Raw genomic sequence first — 21,281 nt, forward strand, 5'->3', positions numbered from 1 at the left:
CCAGGGCAATTTTAAAAACCACTGCATTTTAAAGACGTGTTCTTAAATCTGACTCAAATATAACAAATACTTGCACGCACAGCTTTAAGGCAGCTTTATTATTTTTTGGTAACTACGTCATTGCATGCTCATAGTTTTTTTTTTTTGCGCTTGAAATGATACAGGCTATGGTGCGTGCCGGCGCTTTTGTGCGCCTAAGCGAAAAACACATGCTATGAACACAATATAAAGGCAGACAACATCTCATCTGACCGCAGTTTACTGTTGCACTGTTGTTCTACTGAAGCTCCCTCGTCACCGGGTTCATGTGACTGAAGTAAAATTGGAGTTTACGTCTGAAAAGTCTCCCGTTTAATGTGGTTGTAAAGATGTTCTGCAACTAAATAAACGCAATTCTTGTCAAGAAAAAGAGACAGAAGCAGCAGTTGTGAGCGGGGTGGCCAACCCTATTTGCCTGCAATAATACACTAATTTTGACAGCACTAAACATTAATAAAGCAGTTACTGTGAGATGGGACAACCATAATATGTTTTTGCATGGTCAAGAACCATAAAACCACTTACTTTTATTAGGTTTTGGATATTTTGAAAAATCTAAATTACATATTTATTTAGTGGTCATGAATTCCTTTGAGGGCAATTTTTTTATTAGGCTTAAAATGTAACATAATATACAATATAAGAATACAAAATAAAGCTTATAAACGAAATATTTAAAATAACGTGAATGTGTGAATTCTTTTATAATTACAGTTATCTAAACATACCCATGTAGTGGAGTTTGCACACTACTACACTTGTGTGTAACTGTAAATGAGTTTTGTTACCGTTTTGTGTCCATCATCTGTTATTTCCAGCACTTAATCAAGCCACTCTTCTTTAAAACATGATGACGCTGCAAGCATAGTTGCAAGTATTTGCCCGGTTTGCCCAAATATTGCCATTATTTTGCACTTATCAGAATTTAATCAAGTGGCTTTCCTAACTTATTTTTGCATCTTTCCTGTGCATGGCTTATTATTTCTTTTTTGTGGCTGCGCACACACACAGCTTAGAGGGGAACATTGGTCCTGGTCCAGTCGTACTACAGAGCCCTGCTTTCTCTGTATGCACAAGTCTGAATCACAGGAATGATAAGCAGAATAGGAGTGGGCGAGAGAGGTAATACGATAAAGTAAACTGGATATGATAGAACTGATAGCAACTGACTAGCAAACCAAACTGCACGCGTATTATTCTCAAACAAAACAGAACTCACCTTGACGTCAGACACCTTCATCCTTGTGCCCTCCTTTCCAACAAAGATGTCATCGATATCCACCAGTACGTAGCGCTCAAGAGCCAATGAGAGACGTTTGCCAGTTAAGAAACTCACTGCGTCCACCAGCACCAGTTTGTGCAGCCAAAAGTTCAGGTTGTTGCCGAAGAGTACCCGCTGGATGCCATCATGAAGACCCAAATCCTGAACCACAGCTGCATGAAGGGGTCCAGGAGCTCCACTGGCCTCCGTACTCCGTCCCCGAGCTAACAGCACAGGTTCGTAGGTGGTATGGTTAGACTGAAAGACCGTCCAGTCGTCTCCAGGTAAGGGGCCGTGCTCTACCTCCCGGGCCTTGGTGATGAGCAGCAGTGGAGACTTGGGATTGACGCTACAGTCCCTTAAACCCAGATTGGAGTGCAGGAAGAGAGGAAAGCCCTTGAGCTGGGCGCTCTGCAAACTGTTCTCATTAGCCTTTCATGAAGAGAGCAGAGGAGAAATGATTGGTAAAACAGAGCAAGATAAAAATCCACTTTAAAGGAGCAATATTCAAAGACAGGTTTTTAGTTTTTTCCATTCATACTGTTAGTCACAGTCATAATTTTGTTTTACGTGACCATTATCCATACCTATTGAACTTATTGCTGTGATAGCTTTTCTGAATAACCTATTTTAACAGCTTAGACTTGAGTTGAATTCAATTCAGTGTTTCAAACTTCCTGTATGGAAAAGTGCAATGGAAGTGTTCAAATCCATACGTCTGATTCTCAATTTGGTTGGTCCACAAATCGGTGATATCACTCATCTTATCGTCTGGATGTACTGTGAAGAACATTTTTTATGGCCACTTTAATATGGCAGTATTTTTTGCTTCCTTTACTCTCTAAGCTGAAGTAAACTAGTGCTCTCCTAAATTAGATGCCTTGTGGTACTATGGGTGCCCAAATTTGTTTAAACACCATCTAACTCATCTGCATGCAGTCCACTCTTCTCTTAGCCCAGCTGACCCTGTGAGGCTGGATCAATTGGTGATAAACTGCACTCTGAGTGGAACAAACACAATGGGCCTTACAATTTGGAGAGAGGCCTTTACCCTGCTCATCTCTTAACACAACCATTTTTCTGCCACCAGAGGTAGCAATGGGACCCCTCTGGAGAGACGTAATGTCCAATGTCCATGGACAATGTCCCGATGAATCATGCACATTTTCATCTGTTTTTTTTTTTCATGACAACACACTGAAACGAGCTGAAACTTCAAGAGCATGTGGTGATGTCACTCAGCACTTGGAGAATACGGATGAGAGATTTTCACATACCAGTGGCCTTAATCAATAACTTCCCTAAGCCTCTCCCTCTCTCCCTAATCCCATCTTCCTGTCCCCATTGTTACAGCAACACTTGCAAGCCAAAGGCTCCTTCAAAGCTTATCAGCATTTAACTTACTTTGACACTAAACAATTCAGGAAACATGTTAGATAATTAGACCAAGCCCAAAAAAAGCTATTAAAAAATTTAATCCAGCTTGCTGGCTACTGCCAACACAGGCAACTGCTTTCTAAGGGAGTCACTTCAAAATTTCTTAAGTGACTGATTTTGATGGTCCCTTTTGAACATTCTCTTGACAATAAGCAACACTGCACCTACTATTAGTAGCACGCCTGCTTAATATTTCCTAACTCTTTATTGTGACATTCTACTGACTATAAGTAACTTTGCAAGTACATGTCAACTTAATCTAATCCTAACCCTACCAGTCTACTAATACTCTACTAACGCTCTAGTGAAACTTAATAGATATATACAGTAGGTGCAATGTTTCTATAGTCAACAGAATGTGTGAAGGACCATCAAAATAAAGTGAAACCAAATACGAGTAAACAATCAACTACTTTTATCAATAACCTTCAGCATTAAATCTAAATCTCTTGACTTTTCCACCAAAAAGTTTAATCATTCTTTTTTGTCTACTGAGCTGGAGTTTACTTTTCCACATATTTGACCCTGGACTACAAAACTGGACTTTTAAGTAGCATGGGTATATTTGAAGCAATAGCTAAAAATACATTGTATGGGTCAAAATGATCAATTTTCCTTTTATCCCAAGAATCATTAGGATATTAAGTAAAGATCGTGTTCCATGAAGATATTTTGTAAATTTCCTACCATTTTCCAAAATGTAATTTTTGATTAGTAATATGCATTGCTAAGAACTTCATTTGGACTACTTTTAAAGGTGATTTTCTCAGTATTTCGATTTTTTTGCACCCCCAGATTCCAGATTTTCAAATAGTTGTATCTCGGCCAAATATTGTCCTATCCTATCAAACCATACATCAATGGAAAGCTTATTTCAGCTGATGCGTAAATATCAATTTCATAAAACTGACCCTTGTGACTGGTTTTGTGGTCCATGGTCACATATGCTGCATGTGATACTGGCTTTAAATCAGGTAGAGAGGATGGCTTACCTTTGTTTACCAAAAAGAAAGTAGCATTTTCTTAGGCACCTTATGATTCCTTTAAAATGCTAGTTAGTATTGGTAGACAACTCACTATGTTGTAGAACAGAGCTAGTGAGAGTTTGGTTAGTGATCCTGGAGATTAAACCAACTAAAGTGCTGGTTAAGAAACCATAAAGGTTTATTCCAATTAGGGATGCACCGGTTGACCGGCCATAAATCGAAACCGGACGGTTTTTGCATCTAACGCGCGATCGGCAACTGGCCGGTTTTCGTTTTTATCCCGGCCAGTTTTTTTCCGGAAGTGTGTACGCGGGCCGCGGCATTCGATTCATTCAGAAACATGTCACTTGTGAGGCGGTTTTTCGAAATCTGTGAGCAGGACGTGAAGATTGCAATCTGCAATGTCTGCAAAGGACAGCCGCTTTTCTGTGCTCGCTGAAGTTGCGCAAGCGTACCTGTCCTCGCCCTGCACAAGCGCAGACAGCGAACGTTTGTTCAGCTCAGCTTCTCACGTGACAGATGAAAAAAAAAAAAGACTCACTTGTGACAAAGCTGAGATGCTTATTTTTGTAAAAAGCATTACTTTACTTTTGAAAAGCCAAAAATAAAAGTCTGTTCTGTTAAGAATGATTATTATTATTTTACATTAAAATGCCTGTTGGCTTGCTGTTTTACTTTACTAAAAGCATGTTTTACTTATTAAACTGTATTTACTTTAATATTTTTTATTTATTATTTAATTTCAGATGTCAGATGCTATTGATTCAATAACCAAAGCCAGATTGGCCTGTTAAATACTAAATAAACATGTTGTTTACTTGCATAACTTCTTGTTTTTGAAAAAATCGGAAATCGGTATCGGAATCGGCCAGCTTGCTTGTAAAAAATCGGTATCGGAATCGGCCATGAAAAATCATGATCGGTGCATCCCTAATTCCAATTACACAGTGACTCTATGGACTCCATGGATTAGGTTAGAAAACTAATAGGAGGGCAAACAAGAGCTTGAACCCGTTGATGCATGCAAGCATAGCTAAAAGATCTGCTGGTGTCCACTGTGATGCTTCTTTGTGTGTGCTCAGGCATACTCCAACTCCAGATAAATTGCATTTGGCATTGACAGGTGCAAGTCAAGGCTTGATGTGAAGGTAATTATGCATGTTCCATTACTGGAGTGAACTGGAGGCAGTGCTTCCTCATTCAAGGGGACAAAAAGGTTTGGTCTGCTGAACCATGTACCTTCAGGGTCTGTTATCAGACATGCTCAAGGCTCTTAATCAATGAATCCAGCAAGGCAAGGATGTTAACTGCCTGGACAAGAAAACAGCATTTCCAGCCAATCAGGGATTGAACTGCTCCTGTTCATGTGTAAACAGAAGATCCTGGGGTAAAACAGCTTTGAGGAGAATCGGAGCAGCCTGAGTCAATAAAAATTAACGAGCGCAAATTTCATGCGGTTCCTTTTAAGACGTGTTGATGTCCTCGCCCTTCTGCTGCAGGCGAGCAAGACTCTTAACAGTCTCATCAACTGGGTTAACCTCCACTTACAATTAGTGTGCTGCACTTAAGCTTGTGAGGGTAATAAAAGCGGGCCTGGCCTCAGGCAAACAATACATTAAAACAGGGAGAGGAGGTTTACAAGTTGGCAATGACAGACAGCAATGAGTAATAGTCGAATGTGCAGACTCTAGGGCCGATTATTTCCTCTGACTGATTTTCATGAGCAGCTCCCTCATAGAACAAGAGCCAATCAACAAGGACATTGATGTTCAGTAATGTGCTATTAGTGCAATGTTTAGCATAATGCCCCAACCTCCCTCTGCTGGCAATATTTCTCCAAGCTAACATTTGAATCACACTGTGAAATGTCAGTCGTGAGATCGTTTAGTGCAAGGTGATTGACCTACTGGAATTAAGAGAGACATTAACACCCATTAGTGACACTATTTGCTGTGAAAGGTCAATCTGTACAACACAAATGGCTCACCTTGAAAAAGCCGATGATGCCAACGCCATACTCCACGCAGTACTTGTCCAGCAACTCCCTGTTCCAAGCATCCAGGTTGACATACTTAAGGATGTTCTCATAGATGACAAGCGTAAATCGACCCCGGTTCTTGTCTGTAAGTGTGGGCATATCACCCTTCCCAGGTGCGATCTCAGTCTGGTACCGAAATCTCCCAGATTCCAAGATGGCCACGATGTCCTGGCCCAACTGGGAATACAAGCTCTCCACAAACACTAGTACCACAGGGTCGGTTCGAGACATGTCTGCTGGCTTGGCGGTTCTGGCAGGCAGAACCCTTGCTGACGGAGGGGAAGGAGTCGCCCGGGGATCTTCCCAATCTGCAGTCCCTTCTTCCGGGACCCCCACACCTCCAACTCCTGCGGGTTCGAGGTCCCGTTTAACGCCATACAAGAAGTAGGCTGAGATGATGACACTGACCATGCAGAAAAGGAAGAGCAGCAGCAGGCTGGTCTGCAGCGTGAGCTGACGGAAGAGCCGCCTCACACGTCCACACATCAGCATCATCACCTTGCGACCGCACCAATCACGATAGACACAGTCCTCTATCTACAAGTCTATTGTATGGTTTTTCCAAAGAGACAAAATGGATGGGTTGAAATCGGGCTTCTCCGTAACGTATGCGCTCATGTCACCATTGCAGAGGGTGGTGAGACTGGGTTGGGCAGGGGACGGCATGGGCGAGGTGGGCTTCCACTCTCCAGCAAGGGATGTGCACTGCCCCCACATGCACCAGCGGCCCCCTGCCCAACACCTCTATGTCCCTTCTCTACCCTCTCTGAGTCCTTATCTCCTGATCCCGTGCAGAAAAGATTCTGGGTTTTGGACTTGTTGAAGGTGGCTTCTTGTTTTTCGGCACTGGATGCTCTAGACAGATCATGCCCAGAGCATTCTAGCCTCCTTGAGTTTACCTAAAAAAGAAAAAGTGTAAATTTAACAAAAGCACAAATGCAATTAATGCATAAATATCTACACTATTTTAGCAATCAATTGTGTTACATGTAAACAGAACAATCCTATAATTTAACTCAAGGGTGCAACGGTGAGGTAATGAATTTCGACTGGGCCAGACGAGAAACTCTTGTATTACCCCTCTCTGAATGTTGGCTGCAAAAGCCAAACCCACATGATGCCGTGGGAGCTCTACAACCTGGGTTTCTTTTCACTGAATACCAAGAACGTCTAGAGAGGCATTTACAAAGGCAATGCCAGGATTACGGGATAATGGAGGCGGCTTGTATTGATTAGTAAGGGCTTTAAAAAGTGATCCTCACTATCCTTCATGCACTTCAAAGGGCAAAAGTCATTTAATCTTTTCATCTTAAATGAAGGGTTTAGTGCAAAGTGTGGCACAGGTGAATGAGTCGAGTAGGATTCAGATTAGCACCAACCAAGTAAAGACCTCTGCAGAATGAGGATAGAACTAATGGCGATTGCGGAAAGTTGTACTGAAGGCTAAAGGTGATGACAGTCATGTGTGAAAGGATCTTGCAAGAGGGATCATGAAAGTGTAACTTCAGATGTTACCTAAACCTTTCACATATTTCTTATTCAACTTTCAAAGACATTCCGAACTATAGAAAAAAACCCATTTCAGACAAAAGGACAATAGAAAGTTTGAAAAGTAAGTAAACATGAAAATCAATTTAAAACCTATTAAAGCCATTAAGTAGACACCTATTCAAACAATACGGCAGCGACTTTTACAGACATCTGCTATATTCAAGGGCACAGTGGTTTTAGGTTTTGTTCACTTTCAATGACGAAATCTCAAAAGATGCAGAGTTTATACACACATGCATGTCACCATTGGCCTACATATTGTTTAACTAGAGGGAAAAGCACACAATGGGCGTCTGAGGAAAGGCTGAATTGAAGCAACAAGACACAACGTGTCTGAGAAGCAATACAGGTCAATTTTCAAAGGACTCACTTCATGTATGGGTTATGTGAAAAGGGAGAGTAGAACAAAGAATCAAAGCCTTGCAGGGGTTCAGGGATAAAAATGCACGAATACCACAAAAAAGTGAAAAGACACAAGAATATGCCTTCAACAACACGAAGAAGAAAAAAAGAAAATCTTGACAGAGAAATTATAGAGCCTTAGAGAAGGCCATTTTATCACTTCAAAAGGTTGCTGAGAGTACATGTAAAAATCCTGTCAAATTCACAATCCTGAAACACAGCTGTTGACTCTCCTGCCTGCTTGTGTGATCCAAAATCCCCATCAGGAATTTTAGGGGCCGATGGTGTTAAGAGAAGTACATGAAGTGTTTCAGCTGTAAGGTGGAGAGACATTGGGCTTTATAAAGAAAAAAGGCAAATCTAGGCTGCATTCCACAAGGGACACTGAAGAATAATGTTTTTGCACCCAGTAGCTCCACATCTCCTTTCCTTTACACCAGGATTACTCTCAGGCCACAATACCTGTCACTGGCCTCTCATTGTGGCCGGCAGAGGAACGTGAACAGCCATCAGTGTGTCGTCAGAGGTCGGATTACAGTCAAAAAGCTTTCCTATTCAGAGACCGGTTCTTTAATATGCAGAAGTCCTGACTAAAGACGGCTGAAGCAGCCCATTGTGCACTGCATGCTCTGAACAGTATGACTCAGATGACATGAGGCAAGAGAGCCCACACCCAGAACAAAATTCTAAGGACATGAAATGGCTTTGTATCATAGAGTATTGTTTCACTTGAGAGAAATGGGGAGTTTTATGAGGTAATAAAAAACTTCACTGTGTGTGGGAATGAAACTAAATTAATAAATACCAATATTCTTATGAGAATATTAAAAGGGACAGTTCACTAAAAATGAAACTCTGTAATCATTGACTCAGCCTCATGTCATTACAAACGCGCATGCATCTTTGAAGAACAATGAGGTTCCACCAACACTTGCTAAGGTTCAAAACAATCTTCCTTCCTCAAAAGTACTTTTATATTACACAGAAGAATTAATGTCATACAGGTTTTAAAAGACGCGAGGGTGAGTAAAAGACAGTATTGATTATTGAGTGAATTTTTCATTTAATTACACTGAAGGTTATGTTGTACATGAAGATTGTTAAATGTCACAGGTATATTGTCTTTTTCCTGTCTAAAAACAGAGACAATTCCCGTTAACATATTTCGCGACGAAGGCAAAACAAAAATAAAGAAATAAACAAAATGCTGATAGGTTAAAACAAGAACAAGGAATGAAAAAAAGGTGCTGAAACAAAAGTGTCAAGACATGGAAAAATAAGGACCTTGACATTTAGAAACCCGTCACCATCTCACCCACGCCAGCAAGTTTCTTCTGTCCCAGATCTTTCTTTCTTTTCTTTTTTTTCACAGTCTCAAAGCCCAACAGACGTGTGAAAAACGCACCCTGCCTGGAAGTCACAAAAGCCATTTTCTGATGGCAGGATAGCTTCCATAACACTCCCTATCTCAAGGGCACAGCATACCTTCATTCCCTAAAGCTCACACTGTACTGTCAGCTCTGGCTCTTTCAAATCCTGTTGAGTGTTGGTTGAATCGTGAGCCCAGACAATGCTTGACAACTGCTATATTTCAAAAACACAGATACAAAATGTAAGATAAAGTTAGTTTAGACACATTATAATGCTGCCGAAGTGTTAAAATGTTTGAGATTTATGTGCTTCCAGTTATGAGTGCAATAAAACCAAGAGACTGGAAAACAAATCAGAATAGTGACGTCTACATGATATCCGGAATCGATCGGCACCAAATAAAAAAGTTATAGGTCTGGAGTGGAAAAAGCAGAGGATATCAATATACACAGGTGTTTTTGAGGGATGTGCTGACGGGTAAAAAGATATGGAACCATCAAATGTTTATCTGCACTGTCTCCTCTTTCTTGTTTTATGTCAAAGCAAAGCGACGGTGCAGATATGCTGCTGGAAGAATGGGACGATAAAAAGGAGGCTATGCTTGAACAGCTTCGAACACCAGGTCTGCATTCACTGCCGCTCAGAGACACAGGACACTACCTGGAGCAAGTGGCGTGCATCCGCATGCCAGGACAGCAGGACAATAGCTGGCCATTGGCCCTGGACAGCTCGACTCACAGGACTAGTTTCTACCGAGCTTTAACCGCAGGCAGACCTAAAAATCAAAAGAACCCCTCCCAAATCGGTACAGTGCTATTTAATGTTCACAATGACGGACATTGTTCGTAGCACATGACTGCTGTGGGGTCCGTTCCTGCTCATGAATGGAAGTAGTCAGACTGAGACTAATGCCAGCTCTGACCACCTCTGTTCTGTTACAAACTCAGCCTGAACCTACAGTAACAGCAGTCCAAAGCCTGATTTTGCCTGTCAGTGAAATATCTGTGTATTTCGTAAAAAGAATGAATAAAACATGGTGTATTTGTCATTACGCTATGCTCAGCTGATGCCGAAAAGAAATATGTGCTGCTCTGTTAATTCATGATGTGTCTTTATAGAGCACAGAAAGAAAAAAGAGAGAGGAAAAAATACCCAAGGGAAAAAGCTAAATAGTCTAATTTGTTAGAGAGACAAATCACCAGCTGCAGGTCACTGGAAATGAACTCAGCCTCAGTAGATGAGCAACATTCAAAATGTTGTTGACTTCAGGATGATTGCGTCTGTAAAAAGTGGGAAGTTGTTGAAAAATAAAGTGCTATTCAAAAGTTTTTTTTTCTTCTTTGTTAGACAAGCGTATAGTTATGGAAGCTAATTTCCATTAGGGGTGGGAATCTTCAGGCACTTCACGATCCGATCCGATTCCGATTCTGGGAATCACGATCCGATTCCAAAACGATTCTTGATCTACATTTTTTCCCCAATTAATTCTTCTGCTGTGCAAATACAACTTTACAATTTTAAAAATTTTTTGTTTATAGTTGAAATCTCTGTAAAAGTAGGTGTGTCAATCTTCACTGGTTTCAAGATTCAATTTAATTTAATTACTGTTTTCATTATTAACTAAATATCATGATGCTCACATTCTTAGTTTTCAATAGAACTGCACATGGCTACATTTTCATATGTTTTATATCAAATTTATTTTGTGCCAATTTTACTTTATTTTTTAAACTGTATAAGCAAGGTACTTTTTAAAACAATTACTTATTTAAAATAAGTGTTCTTTAGATATCTGAAAGTTTACAGACAATAGTTTTTCTTTTTTCCTCAGCATTACTGCCGTTTTATTATTACTGATGAGATCATAGACAGGCAGCTTTAACAAACATGTTAAAAAAATAAGCATATGCACAGTATTGGCGAACGGTGACTTTTTTTTTTTTTTTTTTTTTAACCAGGTATGCTTAGTGCTAAAACCACCAGTAATACCAAAAATAATTATACCTTTAGATTATTTAGAAACCAATAAAATCAAAGACGAAATCATATTTTAATATTTCCTCTTTTCCCTGTTTATTATTATTTAAAAAAATATAGACATTTTATATAGACATTTTATTATATATTTTTTTAAGTGGACTTTCACATTTTGAATTGTTGAGAAATTATGATAATATACAGTTAGGATGTTTTTTGTTTTTGTTTTTCATTTGATTTAGTCGAGTAAGTTGTGCATCAAACACAATATGATTTTCGGCAATCAGGATCTGGCAGCAACAGCGCGTTTTTCCGCTTGGGCGAGCGCTTCGCGGACAGCCCTCCCCCGCGAATAAAGTCATGCGCATGACAGAAAAACAGAGAATGCGCATCAATTCTGAGGAGTCGAGGAAGATGCGGAGAATCTGCTTGCCCGGAAGATTCAATCTCAAATAAGGGATCAATTTATAAGCATGTTTATATTATTTAACACGTGAACGCAGTCTCTATGACAGCCTGGGTATGCGGAGCATTAGCAGCTTATATGGACGGAACGCCACTGATGGCACAGATCTATTTCGATATATCAGATGTTTTGTCCTGCTCTGAAAACATAACTGACTGTATGTACAGTTTCGTTTAAAACTATTTGAAAACTCAAGTGCATTTAACAAACACGCGCACGCGAAAGTCTGTCAGTGCATCTAATAGTACTGCATTCCAGATGGCAGAAATGAAAGCATAACTTAAGTAAAACACGGCGGGTGGAAGCAATCAATGTCAAGCAGTGCGCACGAGTCTCACAGTGCAAATGCTGCGCAATAAAGCCGGCAGCGTCTCTAGCGTGCACACGTGCCATATGAGGAAAAAAAAAACAAGCTCAGAATCGATTCTGAAATATTAGGAGTCGATTCAGAATCGTTGAAGAGAGAATCGCGATGCATCGGAGAATCAATTTTTTCTCCCACCCCTAATTTCCATAGAATGAAAATATATCTTTTTACTCACAATTCTGACTCTTTTTTTTTCCCTTTCAATCACAAGTTTCACACACATTTGTCACACAACTGATCACACCATTTTGACTTTTTTCTCAAAATTGTAAACATTTGTACATTTTGCAGTTCTGTTCTTCTTTCTGACCTCACTGGAAATTAACTCAGCCTTACACTGTCAGAAAAAATGTGCAAAATTTGTACCTTCAGGGGTACAAAGGCTTGTCACTGGGGCAGTACCCTCAAGGGTACACCCGTTGTACCCTTTCACATGGGTACATATCTGTACCCTTGCAGTATGTACCTTACAAAGGCAAATATGTACCTTTGCTGACTAAATTGTACCATTTAGTGCTATGGTACCATAATGTACTTTTAAAAAAGGTACAAATTAGTCTTTTTAAGGGTACTGCCCCAGTGACAAGCCTTTTGTACCTTATGGTGGCAAATCTGTACTACATACAACACATTAAAAAGGCCAGGATGCTGTTTATCACATTTATTAAACATTCAAAACATTACATTCTCACATTTTTCACAGGATGAATGTTTTAAGCTCTATCACAATGTCATAACAGGATGCATATTGCAAAATTTTACTTAAAAAAAAAAAAAATATATATATATACTCTGTTCTTATAAAGCAAAACATTTTTTTTCCAACAGTACACATTTCATTAATTGATTATACCCTAACATTTTATCACAAAATAAGCTCTACCTCAATGTGTCTTAACAGGATGCAAATATTGAGCAATTCTTTTTTCAAAAAACAATTGTTTATACTATTTCTAACTTTTTAAAACATTTTATAAAATTGTAAATATCAAGAATATTAAGCTTAATATTAATTTTTTCATAATCAATACATCCCATTAAGTAATTTTTTCTACTGCATTCTACATTTTCTAAAAAATGTTTTAAACATTAAGAATCAAAAACAACCTTTTTCCAACAGTACACATTTCATTAATTGTAACTTTATATGCGTACTTTTTTTTTAAAATCACAAACCCATTTTTACCAAACGCAGTACTACACTAATACACAGTACTAATTGGAACTTTTTAAACATTCTTGGGGATCACAAACTACTTATTTAACATAAGCAGAGTATACGGCAAGGGCCTGAAAGTCCATCTCTTGCCCTGGTTTTATAACACTTCATTCAAAGTCAACTTTTACTGCGTATGCATGGAACTGTGAATCATATGACACTGGTATTAAAAAAAACTTGCCACATTATATATATACACTGTTGACATTTAAAATGTATTGAACTTAAATCGTCACTTTTAAAACACTGAATGTCGAAATCTTCACCCTTGTGCATCAGTATATTTGGCATTTTAACACAGGATATTAATTATTCGGGTGATAGATATTGTAAGGGGCTTGCCACCCACCTCAGTTATCTTTGCTATGGCATGCTGCCAGAAAGTCAGTGAATTCTTCATGTAGGGTGGACAAGCCAAGTTGAAAACAATAGTAAGCACTGAAGGCTGTGCATTGTAGTGATCCTTTCTTCAACTCCTAGTTCCTTGCACAACTCCACACCATCCACTTTGAAAAGTTGTACCCTCTTGGAGAAAGCCATTTTCCAGTCAGTTTCTGCCAACTATATGGTTGGGTATGGAGTATCAGCATCACACTGAGAAGAAAAGAAAACATCAAAAATCTATCAGTAAAACAATGCAATGTGCTGTTTTAAATGTTTAAAGACAAATAATGTGAAAATTTTGACATAAACTACCTTGTAACCAATCAAGGTGTAGAGTTACATTCGAGCAATTTTAAGGCATGAAGATTTTTTTCACACAAAGAAAAAACATTTAAATATCTTATTTTGGTGATCAAAGATGAGTTTTAAGGGATTAAATCTGACTACAGGGGGACTATCAGTTCTTAAAAAAGCTTAATAGATAATCACAAAACCACTATGTTTATGTCAATACCTAGATCTTCTGCAAGCATCTTTTCTCTTGCTTCTTGTAGACTTCGTCCAACGGAGCATTTCTTTGAACAAGCTGAAGCACCTTGGGCACAATACTGGTAAAGCCATCCCTGAAGTGCCGGCTTAAACTGCAGGCGATGAATGCATTCGGTCAGCTTCATCACACAACTGAAAATTTACAAAAAGATAAAGTTAATCATTTAAACTAACTAAAAATACTTCAAAACAATCAAATCAGACATTTTAATATTCTTTCATTGCCATTTCCCTTTAGTAATATACAAATATTTCTAAGATTGAATGCACAAATATTTGTTTACCTGAAGGTTTAGAAAATTACAATGTTTCTACAATTTTTTTTTAACTGTAAATTATCATTATAGCATACTGTTTATTTATATCGACATTCAACATTCATTTTAAGCTAATAACTGATTTAGAATCTGTGATATCACTGACCCCTGAGGATGTTCATCTCTCTTATCTTCCCTGGCTCAAATTTGTAATTTTGTTAATATTTTAATTAATTTCAATATTTATTAACATAATGATAAAAGCCAAAATATTAAATGTAATAAATGTATTTTGACTGAGTAAAATCTACTGACTTCAGCAATCTACTACTACTACATTGCTATCGGTGACAGTTTAAAAATGGGAGAATCCCTTGTTTTTGCCCGAAGTTTTCAAGCCGGTAACAGAAAAAGAATTAAAGATACCTTATTAGTCTTTCAAATTTTCTTTCTTATAGCATTAATTCAGCCAAAAAGTTTAGTTTGGTCATTAATTATTCACCTTCATGTCATTCCAAACCAGTAAGACTTCATCTTCGGAACACAATTTAAAATAATTTTGATGAAACTAACTCTAACTCTCCCAACTTTCCTTGTGTGTGCTGACTGGCCACCCTGCTTTTTAAAATATTGGCATCAGGCATTAAAAAAATCAATACGGTTAACCGCTAAACATAGGACAAATATAATACACAGAACTCAGTGTTATACTTACATTTCTGTAGTTGAAGTTTGTTGATAGGCTTCTGCTGGCACTGGTACTAGTGTTACTGTTACCACCTCCATCTTGTGTACAAATTTGTTAAATCCACCTTATTTTCTAAAGGGAAAAAAATGCATAGTCTGTGTGAGCTTGAGGTTTTAACAGCAACAATAAAATCTCTTTTTCAATGGACATTCATCAGTATAAAAACATTGCTTTAATTCAGAAAAATACACAATAAGTTAGTACTTATACATTTCCAGAAAAAGGTACAATACTGTCACTGGAACAGTACCCTAAGGTACAAAAGCTAAAAGGTAACGTTACCAATATGTACACTTAACGAACTAACAGAGAACTATACTTTTTTTAACTGAGAGTGTATTATTAAAAGCCAAATTATTTAAATTTGCAGCTCACAGACTAGAAACGTATTTCACGAGTTTTGATAAATAATGGTAACTTAAACCAATTTTACTTGCTGTCCTTGGAAGGGCTCGATACCGACGCCTAAACGACATAACAAATAATTAGGACTCTCCTGGACTTACGTTTATAGCGTTAGTTAAATATGTAACGTTACCAAACAAAACTGATATAAATCAACACGGATAATATTCGTAATGTATATAATTCCAGAAAGACTAGGAGAGGCGTTAAAATAAAAGGCGTTCGCCCGCGTCCGGAGTGAACACGGGTAAGTTAACGTTAACGTTAGAGTAGTAAGAACATTTTGGTAAACTGAATTTATAAATCTACGGTATAAGTTTTGGTAAACTGAATTTATAAATCTACGGTATAAGCAAGCACAAAACGCGATAGTCCTAAGCTGTTTCTATGGCCGTTTCACCGCTGTTTTGTCAGCGTCTCGTGCCATCTCTCAGTGGAGTATGAGTTAAGCAAAAAATTATATCTTAATTTCCGGCTAAATGATAAAAAACAATTGTAATAATAACAATAAGCTTAAAATGTAATGGCAATGCGTTGGTTTTGTCAGGTCAGTTTTCGAAGAAAGGTTTCCCTCACGCGTCAGGTAACGTTAACGTTTGGCCTGGCTACAGACGCAATGTCAAGTTAACATAAATCGAAAGGGAACCAACAGATTTTCACAGTACTTAAAATTAAACTTACCTCAAAATTTCTGTGCTTCGTCTTCAGTGACATGTATTCCAGGCAGCTTCTTTCCGTTTTTGAAGAAGATCCTCCGTGCCTCCGTCGAATGATGTCCTGAATAACCGGCGTCATGCACAATCTCTTTTTCAAAATGCACAGCGCGGGCTACAATCCCATTGGACGACACGAAAAGGCTCGCTTCGAAAATATGTATTTGAACTGAGGCAAAGTAGTACACCATATAATGTTTAATAAACATTAAATAGTTTTGTCTACTTCATTGTGCTTTTGCTAAGTAATATTAATACGTGTATTTGTTTAACTCTACATTAAAAACAAAACTTAAAACAGCTCTTATATCAGTTTAAAATTACAATTAAAAAAAAAAATGCCTACTTTAATACATATGCTTTACGTTTAAAAGTTATTATCTTGATGGTCTGCATAATCACTAAAATGCGATTTGCGTGTGTACTGTTCAGAACTGGTCAGAAAGATGCAGGCTCTTGAACATATTTGGTTATTTTGTGCATCTCTTCCAAATGACCAACAACTCATGAAAATTATTATCTTGCTCAGTTTAATTTTGGGTCACTATTTCATAGACATCTGGCTTACTCCTTTGGTCACACAAGTGATTGTACCTTTCTTTGGGGATTAAATGGTACAAACGTGGACCCTCTGGCAGTTGGAAACATATCTGTACCTTTTTTACCCCTGAATGGTACATATGAGTACTCTAAGGTGCAACTATGACCCATCGAGGGTACAACTTCACCATTTGTACCCTAAGCGTCACAAATGGACCCCAACCGTACCCTTTTTTCTGACAGTGTAGTAGATGAGCAACATTCAAAATGTTGATGATTGCATCTTTAAAAAGTGAGAAGTTGTTGAAAAATAAAGTGCTATTCAAAAGTTTTGTCTTCGATGTTAGACAGGCTTATAGTTATGGAAGCTTATTTCCATGGAATGAAGATATATATTTTTTTCTCTCTTTTTTTTTTTCCCTTTCAATCACAAGTTTCACACAAATTTGTCACACAATTGATCTTACAATTTTGAATTTCTTCCACAATTCTGACACGCCTTTTTCTCCCCAGAATTGAGTCTTTTTTCTTTTATGGAAGCTTATCAAAAAAAAAAAAAAAAAAAAGGAATAAAAAAGAAAAATAGCTAATTTGTGGATTTATCTGGCAATTCTGAGCTTATATTTAAAGAATTGCAAGAAAAAAAAACGTTGTAATTACTTCTTTGTTTTTATATTCAGTGGAAGAAATAAGCTTTCACAGATAGTTTTCCAAGTCTTCACATTTTAATTTGATAAACAAAGCATTTGCTTTGTTTAGGTAGTGCCTTTCAAGTCTCTCAACATGAAGCCAAAACAACACAACTAGTCAAAAATCACAGGTATCAAAATGAACGTGACCTGCACACGGCTAGCAACAGATCTAAGAACGTGACTTAATATAACAGACACGAACAAACTCAACAAATCAATTTCTTTATAAACTCATCTATCAAAACAATGATTTATAATAACCCACTTTTCACATTAGTGGCAATTACCATGACTGAAAGTGGCCATGTTATCTGTCTTGACCACAGTTAATTGACTACATTCATACTGGTCAGTCACAAGTGTGCACAGTAAGGAACTAAATGTGTTGTAAATTTTTATTATGTTTTGGATTCTTGCTTTTGCCTCATAAATACATGCATAGCTTATTTTCGGGGTCAGCAGGATGTTGTGTTCTAATCTCAAACCCAAAACGGAAGATGTGAGGAGACAATTTGCTGAAATCCTACATTTTCAAAGGCAAAGGGCTGCAAACAAAAGCCTCTAAAGTTCAAAGACAATATTCAGTGAGAAATATCTAAATCTGTCTGAAAGCGAGAGCCAGTAATTCCCACTGCCAATGTGTTCATCAAAGCACATTCTTGCTTTCGGATTTATACTCAATAAATAGCTAATAATAACGAATACGGGATGCCACACTAGCAGAAGAGGACATATTTACGTCTTTATGAGCTATTGGCTTGATGTGAACCCATCTGACATGAAAGCTGTGTGTGTAATCCCCTCAGGTCTCAAAAATGTGTGATCTAGGCCTAAATATTGATATCATAACATGCAATATTCCCACAGAAGAAATGAATTTTGTTAATGGTAGTTTTAAAGAGGCCACATTATTGATTTTTTCTAGCTCTTTTGAAATCTGAGTTTGATGTAATAAAGAAACTCCTTTTTACTTTAAGAAAGGTAAACTGAAAAAGCACTGTTCTGAAATAGCAAAAGGTTATGACATCACAATTCAGAAATCAAGAACGGCCATGTTTATATATCAACGATTCACAAAATATCAGTACCACATGCCTTTTTATACTGTATTATACTACACTTATAATGTTGTGATGCCTTAATCCATTTGCAGCATTAAAATGATTCATTCGTGACACATCAATCGAAATGAAGGTTAGCCAATCATAATAGACCTTATTTACATATGCAAAAAACATTGACAAAAATAAGTGGACTTGCTCTGTAAAAACTAATATTATGATGTGATTTCTGAGTGGTAGTTTTGTAAATTTGTTTACACAATAGGGCTGGGCGATATGGAGCAAAAAATATATCTCGATATATTTTGCTATATCTCGATATACGATATATATCTCGATATCTTTACAGGATAAATAACCCCCCAAAAATACTGCAAAAACAAATATGCCAAATTCCAAAGTCTTTTTTTTATTGAAACTCAGAGGAAGTGCTTCTGCGAATTCTCTTTTAATATATAAATAAACCTTTTTAATTTTTGTCAAACAAACAGAGGTTTACTGTTAAAATCAATACATGGAAGAAAAATTATATTCAGTTTAAAATGTTTAAATAATAATTGTAGTATTTTTTTCTACAATTAAAGGAACACTCCACTTTTTTTGGAAATAGGCTCACTCTCCAACTCCCCCCGAGTTAATAAGTTGAGTTTTACCGTTTTGAAATCCATTCAGCCGTTCTCCTGTTCTGGCGATATCACTTTTAGCATAGCTTAGCATAGATCATTGAATCCTATTAGACCAATAGCATCGCGTTCAAAAATGACCAACGAGTTTCCATATTTGTTGTATTTAAAACTTGACTCTTCTGTAGTTATATCGTGTACTAAGACCGGTGGAAATGCAAAGCTTCAATTTACTAGGCTGATAAGATTAGGAGTGTTCCTTTAAGTGGTGAATCTTGTTGTAATATTTATTTTATATCATATATTGTTTTATGTAAATTATTTAAATAGGAATATATAAACACCTACATTATACTGTACAAAAGTAATACAAGACTAATGTTGTTCTGTTTCATGTTAAACCGTACTTTTATTTTGACAGGTTGCCGTGAAGTTTCTGTGTGTACAGTATGATATGATGCTAATTTTCTCAAATGAAACGGTAAAAGTGACACTCACAGCAGCTTTGGAGATTGAGTTTATGTGAGATGCAAATGCCAAAAAATTGAGGGAGCTTCAGACGTGCGTCAGTATGCGTTAGGGCTGTAACGATTCGCAATATGAAACCGAAATCGCGACACTCAGATCCACGATCCTGTGTCGCGGTGTGATAAGGGAGAATCGAGCTAGTTGAAGAAGAACGTGAGGAAACATGGCAACCAACCCAGAGATTGCGGACCCTCCCTCCTCATTTAAGTCAGCAGTATGGTAACATTTCAGAGCTGTATGATCCATAAAATATGGAGAAAGGCTATTAATAAAGAAAAAAAAAAAAATCCAGAAAATGCGTGTAGTCTAGCCTGCGCAGTAAAAATACAATTATGTGTAAAATGTCATATTAAACTGTGTCTGACATGAAAACCACGCTAGTCATTGTCCCATAAAATGACAAATAGCAAATAACACATAGTATTTTCATTACGTTTCATTTATTTTGTTTTTGTAAAGTAAAATGAGACCTTGTTGTTTGCAATACGTTTACCCCGAGACCGCGTCGCGAACACCAGCTCGACCGCAAAACACTTTCACTATGAGAGAAAGTGGCAGCCGCGCAGAGATTCCACCGCTTGACGCGTTCCATGTGACATGGCTTTTAAACGGTCTTCAGACAGAGCACGAACACAATCACGGGACCGTTTGAGAGCAGCGTCAGCGTGTACCGGATTGAGTCCAAAGAGCAAATAACCGTGCATGTCACCCGCACTGCACCTGACAGATAAATATTATTCCACTGTTACGTCAGTTATAGCGGTTCACCCGTCGGGTATAGGACTATGTGTGTTTCGCACACACATAGAATCTTGCATCCCTAGCAGGTTTAAAGAATTTGACATCTTGACAATTTTATCACTATCATGTTAAATTAAAGAAAAAATTCAGTGACAGACAGACCTTATCAGTTGTTCATTTTAATACAGAAGGTTTTTATTAAACCTTAAAATGTGACCTTGTACGTAAAACTAAGAAAGCTATTGAAATTATTATTGTTTTTTAATAAATCTGTTGTTTGATTTTCAGTTTCATGTTTTAATTTTTGTTCAAAATATCGAGATACGTATCGTATCGTGAACCCAATATCAGGATACGTACCGTATCGTGACCTAGGCATATCGTTACACCCCTAGTATGCGTGTAGTAAAAAAAAAAAAAAAGCGTCTCCGTCAATCATACATACAGAGGCAAACGGAACATGCAGGATTCATATTAAAACGGTCTTTTTGCATTTCAGTATTCACAGACACTAGTCCATATCGCGATTTGAATTTGTGAATTTGGAAGTGACAGACCAACTTTTGATTTAATAATCCAAAAATCAACGAATTCCGTGGCATTCCGCGCTATAGTAAATTCGGTTTTTACGAATGGAGTCCACGATCCAGTCCGTGTTTTCGCTGAGGAGACATTGTAAACGCGCGACCATGTAGAGACAGAAATGACATGCCTTCGTTTAAATAAGATAAATAATAAGGCTATTATTTTTTTGTTTATTAAAATAACAATGTATAGGCCTGTTCTATAGGAAAGATAACCTTAAATGACTTCTATTGTGATCTGGCGCTATATCGAAAATAAAATGAACTTGACGTTCAAGAGGGGCGGGGGGTGCCGTTGGGGGAAACACTGGTATACATATATTCACGGCAGTAGACATCTGT

The 21,281-nt window shown here is 37.7% G+C and overlaps 1 protein-coding gene and 1 long non-coding RNA gene across 3 annotated transcripts in view; both read right to left on the reverse strand.

Moving 5' to 3' along the window:
* Window positions 1-21,281, reverse strand: part of ndst1b (N-deacetylase/N-sulfotransferase (heparan glucosaminyl) 1b) — a 111,034-nt gene that overhangs the window by 27,254 nt on the left and 62,499 nt on the right. For both annotated transcript variants that reach the window (XM_073824287.1, XM_073824288.1), the window contains exons 3-4: window positions 5,711-6,660; window positions 1,259-1,732 (exon numbers count right to left, since the gene is read on the reverse strand). In XM_073824287.1, the coding sequence (XP_073680388.1) occupies window positions 1,259-1,732; window positions 5,711-6,256 (1,020 nt within the window). In that variant the 5' untranslated portion in view covers window positions 6,257-6,660. The remainder of the gene's footprint in view (window positions 1-1,258; window positions 1,733-5,710; window positions 6,661-21,281) is intronic.
* On the reverse strand, window positions 13,444-15,303 carry LOC141291891 (uncharacterized). The gene is made up of 3 exons (XR_012340407.1): window positions 15,020-15,303; window positions 14,013-14,179; window positions 13,444-13,708 (listed from the first exon to the last, which is right to left on the reverse strand). It is a non-coding gene; the product is annotated as an uncharacterized lncRNA (long non-coding RNA).

This window comes from Garra rufa, chromosome 19 (genome assembly GCF_049309525.1).
Source record: "Garra rufa chromosome 19, GarRuf1.0, whole genome shotgun sequence".
Classification (NCBI taxonomy): domain Eukaryota; kingdom Metazoa; phylum Chordata; class Actinopteri; order Cypriniformes; family Cyprinidae; genus Garra; species Garra rufa.